Source organism: Artemia sp. Qi Xiang Cuo, chromosome 2, assembly GCF_049724085.1.
Source record: "Artemia sp. Qi Xiang Cuo chromosome 2, ASM4972408v1, whole genome shotgun sequence".
Classification (NCBI taxonomy): domain Eukaryota; kingdom Metazoa; phylum Arthropoda; class Branchiopoda; order Anostraca; family Artemiidae; genus Artemia; species Artemia sp. Qi Xiang Cuo.
This window is the reverse complement of record NC_142795.1, coordinates 49,023,075-49,031,549: the sequence shown is the minus strand read 5'-3', so window position 1 is coordinate 49,031,549 and position 8,475 is coordinate 49,023,075. Positions and strand designations below refer to the sequence as shown.

Genomic DNA, 8,475 nt, shown 5'->3' with positions numbered 1-8,475 from the left:
GCCATTTATCTTAGGAGAGAGGTGTTGGAACCCTTGGTCCCAGTTTGTTCAGATAAATGTTCCTCCCAGATTCATTTCTTTTGCCCTCTAAATTATTTTCCTTCCCCGAGTAATAAATATTAATTTTCCCTTTATTTTGTGACGCCATTTTGGTCCCTCTTAATTGCGTACGTGCTTAATAGACCACCAGGTAAGAAATTGCGCAGTTAGGGAGGTTGACCAGTAGATTAGTAAGTCCTAGGATTGGCTGGAAAGATTCATTTACCACCCTCGTATCCCATGTCGCAGCACGCAGCTAGCGGAGCGGGCTGGGAGAAAGAGTTCTTTTTAAATCAGTTCTGATATACAAAGTGTAGTGAATACAGTAAGATTTGTTTTTTATGTACTCTTTAAACCTTTCAACTTAGGTCGACTCTAAAAGAGATGGCTAAAAATGTTATCGGTAAACTTTGGCTTTAAATGGGACCTTGGATCATCCGATCCCGTTAGTACACACGAAACCGCTAGAGTAACCGCGTAAATCCTACTAATTTGGGGCTGACGAGGGATCTCTCCCTCCAGTAAGTGGCATAACAACTCTTTGCGCCATTTTTGCCTTTAAAAGTGGTGACCCCCGCACGTTAAACCTCCAATACTTATCCTTTGGCTAAGTTTGAGGTTGCAAATAGCACTTCGGTACTTCCGGTCCAAGATGTCGAGTAAGCGTTCTTCTTCTGCCTTTAGCTGCCAGGTTTCGCATCCATACAGTAGGATAGAGCGAATACACGCCATGTAGACTCGAAGTTGGTATTCAGGCTTATCTCTCTATTGGACCATAATGGCTTACGCAGTTGACTAAAGGTGCTCTATGTCTTGCTTATTCTGGACTTAATTTTGCAAGAGGCCCCACCCTTGATATCAATCAGTGACCTGAGGTATCTGAATTTTTCTACATGTCCGCCTATGGAGACTGACACATTTCTATCTGTGGAAAGTTGCTTGGTCTTAGGGAAACTGATGGCTAGGTCTATCAGGCTAGTGCTATTTGCCAGTCTCAGCAACATGTCCATGGCTTGAGCATTTGATTCAGCGAGGAGTTTGCCACGGTCTGCATATTCAAGGTCCCCTAACTTCTCATTGCTGGTCAGCTCAATTCCGTCTTCCAAAGCTATCGAATCTTTGAAGATCCAATCGATTAAGTAGTTTAAGAAAATCGGGGATACTGGGCAACCGTGTCGCACGCCGTAGGCCATTTCAAAGAGCTCATTGAGCCCTTCGTACTCGCAGATGTTACTACGTGCGTCCTCATAGTATGCTTTTATTAGGTTCACCAGCTTTGGGGGGACTCCGTCTTCCAGCATGATTTCCCGTAGTAGCGGGCGAAGCACCGAGTCAAATGCCGCTATTAAATCCAAAAAGATAGTGATTTTCTCGGTTGCGGATAGAGTGCAGGCGTAGGAGGATCCGAAGTGAGAAAATGTAGTCCACGTATCTCGCTATGTCCAAGTAAATCTTTCCGGCTATATCCATGAGCGAAATGTCTCGATATTTATTGCAGTTGCTCCTGTCACCCTTCTTGATCACTGGAATGATAGTTGCATCCCTCTAACCTTGGGGAACTTAATCTCTCTTCCAGATGTTTTTGAGGAGGTCTGTGAGTGTGGTAAACAAGGATGGGCTTGCTTTATAGAACTCTGGTGGTAGCCAATCTTCTCCTGGCGCTTTATGTTTCTTGAGTGATTTTGCCACTTTCATTACTTCTTCGAACGTCGGTGGGAGGATGTCGGCGAGGTACGAATTTTGCGGTTGGAAGGGTTTAGGTCCACTGTCCAGTGGTATAGGAGGCGGGGAAGGAGCTTGTTTGGTCTATTTAGGAAGTCTCGGAAGTGTTTTGTCCATTGATTCATTCTTTCTCGTCGTTCGGTTATTACTGTACCGTCCACCCTCTTAACGTTTTCACCTGTTAGATTTCCCATTCTCTTGAGATCCTTAAGGGTCTGGTATTTCTTACGGGTATCATTTCTTCTGGCCGCTTCTTCAAGTTCTGTTGCAACATTTTTCCAGTATCTGTTCTTGTCCCTCCTAGCTAGTCTGTGAGCTTTCTTCCGAATTCGTTTGAACTCTTCCCGATCTTGGGAAACTTTCAACTTGTCTGAGAGTACCTGAAGTGTCTCTACCGTGTACCACCTTTTGTGTTTCTTTCGCTCGTTTTCGAAGTATCTTTAAGACTGCTTCTTGTGTTGCTGGTTTGATTATTTGCCACGACCGTTCTATATTTTCGGCATTCGAATCGTCATTCCGATCCTGGAGGACGGCAAGAGCTTCGAACCTGTTGCTTAGCTTGAGATCAGACTCAGACTTAATTGCTGGGATTTCTCGCTTCTTTGTATCATATTTATACGTGAGGCGTGTTCTTCTCCTGGCTGACAGTTTCTGGCGTAGTGCGGCTACGACAAGGTAATAGTCGGACCCATTTTTCGAGCCAGTATCTGCCCCTCTGTATGCCCTGTAGTCAAGAACAGAGGATCTCTGTCTGTGTCTTGTCATTAGATTATCAAGTAATGCAAGTTTGGCCATTTTAGGATCTCCACATGAACGTATGAGCGTTTCTGTGTTAGAAAAAAGTGTTCATAAGAGAAAGCTTGTTAAGTATTACAAACTGAAGCAATCTTGTACCATTAACTCATCTTTCTCTGCGTCCATGTGGTCCAATACTATCATGCTCGGCTGGGTCAAAACGGGGTCCTACCTTTGCATTGAAATCCCCCCTATCACAATCTGGTCTCAGCTAGGACAGTTGTAAAGGACCGCCTTTAATTCGTAATAGAAGTGATCTTTCAGGTGGTTAGGAGAATCTCGTGTAGGTGCATACGCTTCTATTACAGTCACCTTGAAAGGGTGTCCATGCAGTCGGATCTTAGCTATATATATATATATATATATATATATATATATATATATATATATATATATATATATATATATATATATATATATATATATATATATATATATATATATAAGAAATTAAAATTCTTAACTAAAACTAAACTAAACTATTACTCTAACTAAAACTCTAAGCTAAGACTCTGAACTAAAACTATATACGTGGACCACATTTTCTCACTTCAGATCCTCCTACGCCTGCACTCTATCCGCAACCGAGAAAATCACTATCTTTTTGGATTTAATAGCAGCATTCGTCTCGGTGCTTCGCCCGCTACTACGGGAAATCATGCTGGAAGACGGAGTCCCCCCAAAGCTGGTGAACCTAATAAAAGCATACTATGAGGACGCACGTAGTAACATCTGCGAGTACGAAGGGCTCATTGAGCTCTTTGAAATGGCCTACGGCGTGCAACACGGTTGCCCAGTATCCCCGATTTTCTTAAACTACTTAATCGATTGGGTCTTCAAAGATTCGATAGCTTTGGAAGACGGAATTGAGCTGACCAGCAATGAGAAGTTAGGGGACTTTGAATATGCAGACCGTGGCAAACTCCTCGCTGAATCAAATGCTCAAGCCATGGACATGTTGCTGAGACTGGCAAATAGCGCTAGCCTGATAGATCTAGCCGTCAGTTTCCCTAAGACCAAGCAACGCAAACTTGGGTTATTTTAGTAAATTACACTACTTTAGACTACGCTAGGGGAGCAGGTGCCCCCCTCGCCCCCCGCTGGATCCACGACTGTCAGATGGAGATCCATCTCCCCTCCCCCCAATAAAGTGTCGTAGCTACATCCCTGCTTGAGAGCTTCGATTCAACTTTGTAATTCCCAGTAATTTTAGCATGACTGCTAATAAGGTAATTTGGCAAGAGGGATCTCAATCCGAAAAGTCAAGAGCAAGGGCTATAGAATCTTTTTTCTACAAATAATTGCTCGCCTGAAACAACGCCACTGTTTTGAAGGGTATTTTTAGAAATGTAATTAATTATGAAGATATTTTTCAGCAAATTCATTTGAATTTTTTTCAGCTCTTTACTGAAAACGTTTGACACTAAGAGCTCAAAATCTTATTCTATGGCAAAAAAAAATTATTCTTTATCTTTTAAATTCTTATGTAGCAATTCTTTTAAAAAATTCTTTTTAATCTTTTCACTTTTATAGCTTTAAGAAATCAAAAATTAAATAAGATTTTAAGGAATAAATATCAGCATATGTATATTAAACTGACAATACAGATTTTTTTCAGTAAATTCATTTGAATTTTTGTCAGTAAAGTACAAATTATATTCTGGCTTTTAGAAAACATAGGTTTAGAACCCTATTCAGATATAGTCTTGGTTACGTCATGTCTTGGTTAACCCTTGGTATGAATTAAAAAAAAATCGAAATTAAATTTTAAAAAAAATTATTTTCAACTATGACTGGGAGAGGGGGTAATTTTCCTCATGGGGTATTCTTAATGGAATTGGAGAATTTTCCAAGAGAAAACACCTAAACCTATAGATAATAGCCTAAGCAATTAAAGTATTTGTAATGGATAGATTGTCATTGGACTAATCAAATTATTAATGTCTAAGCTTTTATAGACGAAAAACACGTCGAATCTAATGACCTAGCTTTGCTTATTTTTTTGCACCGTAGTAATTTAGATGGAAATGTAGCCTTTCCCTTGAAAATTTTGAATGAAAATTCTGTGAATGCGAAATAAAAACACAATTAAAAAATTCAAATGAAAAAAAAATTAATACCGTTTTTGACACATTTTCTTGACTAATTATAAATACATACATAGGTGGGCGTCTAGTAATAATTTAAGCTCGAATGAGGACTAACTTACAATAACAATTCTTCTCATGTTAAAAATTACCTTATTAGCAGTCATGTTAAAATAAAACTAAACTAAACTACAACTCTAAACTAAAACTCTGAACTAAAACTAAACAACAACTCTAAACTAAAACTCTTCAATAAAACTAAAACTAAACTACAATTCTGAACTATAAATTTTAACTAAAACTAAACTATTAGTCTAAACTAAAACTCTTAACTAAAACTAAAATTAACTATAACTCTAACTAAAACTCTAAGCTAACACTCTAAATTAAAACTTTAGACTCTAAACTAAAACTAAACTATAACTCTAACTAAAACTCTAAACTCTAAACTAAAACTCTTATCTAAAACTAAACAACACCTCTAAACTGAAATTCTAAACTAACCTCTAAACTAAACTCAACTATAAATAGATTTAAAACTCTAAGCTAAGACTCTAAACTAGAACTCTAAACTCTGACTAAAACTCTAAGCTAAGACTCTAAACTCTAAGCAAAAACTCTTAACTAAAACTAAACTAAACTATAACTCTAACTAAAACTCTAAGCTAAGACTCTAAACTAAAACTCTAAACTCTAAATTAAAACTCTTAACTACTATAACCCTAACTAAAACTGTAGGCTTATACCAAACTGAAACTCTAAACTAAAACTCCTATCTAAAACTAAACTAAAAGTGCAAGGAAAAACTCTAAGCTATGACTCTAGGCTAAAACTCTAAACTAAAACGTGTAGCTAAAGCTAAACTACAAGTCCAAAAACACTTAACTAAAACTAAAATAAAATATAACTCTAACTAAAACTCTATGTGCTGAGAGTCTAACTTGAAACTCTAGACTCTGAACTACTACTAAACTAAACTATAATTCCAACTAAAACTGTAAGCGAATATCAAACTAAAACTCTAAACTAAAACTCATATATAAAACTAAACAACAACCCTAACCTAAAACTCTTAACTAAAACTAAACTAAACTAGAACTCTAAGCTAAAACTCTTAACTAACACAACAACTGAAGGTCAGTAAATGATTCCTTTGTTTTTTTTTGTTAAACACGTTTGTTTGAAATAAAAGCGGAACTTTTAAAATCACAACTGAAGGTCAGTAAACAATTCCTTTTTTTTTTTTTGTTAAACACGATTGGCTGAAATAAAAGCGGAACTTTTAAAGTCGCAACAACTGAAGGTCAGAAAATAATTCCTTTGTTTTTTTTTGTTAAACACGATTGGCTGAAATAAAAGAGGAACTTTTAAAATCACAACTGAAAGTAAATGATTCCTTTGGTTTTTTTTTTGTTAAACACGATTGGTTGAAACAAAAGCAGAACTTTTAAAACCGCAACAACTGAAGGTCAGTAAATAATTCCTTTGTTCTTTTTTAAACAAGATTGGCTGAAACAAAAGCAGAACTTTTAAAAATCACAACAACTGAAGGTCAGTAAATAATTCCTTTGTTTTTTGCTTTTTTAAACATGATTGGCTGAAATAAAAGCGGTGTTTTTAAAATCACAACAACTGAATGTTAGTAAATAATTCCTTTGTTTTTTTTTAAACACGATTGGCTGAAATAAAAGCGGAACTTTTAAAATCAGAACAACTGATCGTCATAAAATGAGTCCTTTGTTTTTTTTGTTAAAAATGATTGGGTGAAACAAAAGCGGAACTCTTCAAGTACAAAAAAATCAACGTCATTACGTAATTCCTTTGTTTTTTTTGTCGAACAAGACTGTCTGAAACAAAAGCGGAAATTTTAAAATCACAACAACTGAAGGTCAGTAAATGATTCTTTTGTTTTTTTTTGTTAAACACGATTGGTTGAAACAGCAGAACTTTTAAAATCACAACAACTCAAGGTCAGTAAATAATTCCATTGTTTTTTTTTGTTAAACACGATTCGTTGAAATAAAAGCGGAACTTTTAAAATCACAACAACTGAAGGTCAGTAAATGATTCCTTTGTTTTTTTGTTAAACACGATTGGATGAAATAAATGCGTAACTTTTAAAATCACAACAACTTAAGTTTATTAAATAATTCCTTTTTTTTTGTTAAGCAATATTGGATGAAATAAAAGCGGAACTTTTAAAATAACAACAACTGAATTTAAGTAAATAATTCCTTTGTTTTTTTTTTGTTAAACACGATTGGCTGAAATAAAAGTTTAACTTTTAAAATCACAACAACTGAAGGTCAGTAAATAATTCCTTGGTTTTTTTTTGTTAAACCCGATTGGTTGAAAAAAAAGCAGAATTTTTAAAATTACAACAACTCCAGGTCAGTAAATAATACCTTTGTTTTTTTGTTACACACTATTTGGTTTAATAAAAGCAGAAATTTTAAAATCCCAATAACAAAACTTATTGAATGATTCCTTTGTTTTTTTTTGTTAAGACCTATTGGTTTAAATAAAAGCTAAAGTCGTAAAATAAAAAAAAATTAGAATCATTAAATAATTCCTTTGTTTTTTTTTGTTAAGAACAATTCGTTGAAACAAAAGCGGAACTCTTAAAATCACAACTGAAAATCAGTAAATCATTCCTTTTTTTTTTTTAAACACGATTGGCTGAAATAAAAGCGGAACTCTTAAAATCACAACTGAAGGTCAGTAAATAATTTCTTTGTTTTTTTGTAAAACACGATTGGATGAAATATAAGTGGAACTCTTAAAATCACAACAACTGAAGGTCAGTAAATAATTCCTTTGTTTTTTTTGTTAAACATAATTGGCTGAAATAAAAGCGGAACTTTTAAAATCACAACTGAAGGTCAGTAAATAATTCCTTTGTTTTTTTTTGATCAACACGATTGGTTGAAATAGAAGTGGAACTCATAAAATCACAACAACTGAAGATCATTAAATAATTCCTTTTGTTTTTTTTTAAACACGACTTGATGAAATAAAAGCGGAACTCTTAAAATCAAAACAAATGATGGTCAGTAAATAATTCCTTTTTTTTTTTTTTAAACACTATTGGCTGAAATAAAAGCGGAACTCTTAAAATCACAACAACTGAAGGTCAGTAAATAATTCCTTTTGTTTTTTTTTTAAACAGGATTGGCTTAAATAAAAGCGGAACTCTTAAAATCACAACTAAAGTTCATTAAATAATTCATTTTTTTTTTTTTGTTAAACACGATTGGCTGAAATAAAAGCGGAACTCTTAAAATAACAACAACTGAAGGTCAGTAAATTATTCCTTTGTTTTTTCGTTAAACACGATTGGCTGAAATAAAAGTTGAACTTTTAAAATCACAACAACTGAAGGTCAGTAAATGATTCCTTTGTTTTTTTTTGTTAAACACGATTGGTTTAAACAAAAGCAGAATTTTTAAAATCACAACAAATCATGGTCGGTAAATAATTCCTTTGTTTTTGTTAAACACGATTGGTTGAAATAAAAGAGGAACTTTTAAAATCACAACAACTGAAGGTTATTAAATAATTCATTTGTTTTTTTTGTTAAACACGATTGGCTGAAACAAAAGCGGAACATTTAAAATCACAACAACTGAAGGCCAGTAAATAATTCCGTTGTTTTTTTTGTTAAACACGTTTGGATTAAACAAAATTAGAAACCTTAAAATCACAACAACTGACGGTTCGAAAATGATTCCTTTGTTTTTTTTGTTGAACATATTTGACTTAATCAAAAGAGAAAATCTTTAAATCACAACAAATAAAATTCCGTAAATATTTCCTTTGTTTGTTTTTTTGT

At 34.5% G+C, this 8,475-nt stretch overlaps 2 protein-coding genes across 2 annotated transcripts; one reads left to right on the top strand and one right to left on the bottom strand.

Annotated features, from left to right (window-relative positions):
- Positions 1-845: 845 nt before the first annotated feature.
- On the bottom strand, positions 846-1,340 carry LOC148955316 (uncharacterized). Its single transcript, XM_089106955.1, has one exon. It carries the CDS (start codon positions 1,338-1,340, stop codon positions 846-848), a length of 495 nt encoding a protein of 164 aa, XP_088963081.1.
- Positions 1,341-3,214: 1,874 nt separating this feature from the next.
- Positions 3,215-3,601, top strand: LOC148955315 (uncharacterized). Its single transcript, XM_089106951.1, has one exon. It carries the CDS (start codon positions 3,215-3,217, stop codon positions 3,599-3,601), a length of 387 nt encoding a protein of 128 aa, XP_088963077.1.
- Positions 3,602-8,475: the final 4,874 nt, after the last annotated feature.

Excerpts from the sequence above, each read along its gene's own strand:
- LOC148955315 (XM_089106951.1), top strand. The coding sequence starts at position 3,215 with ATGCTGGAAGACGGAGTCCCCCCAAAGCTGGTGAACCTAATAAAAGCA.
- LOC148955316 (XM_089106955.1), bottom strand. The coding sequence starts at position 1,340 with ATGCTGGAAGACGGAGTCCCCCCAAAGCTGGTGAACCTAATAAAAGCA.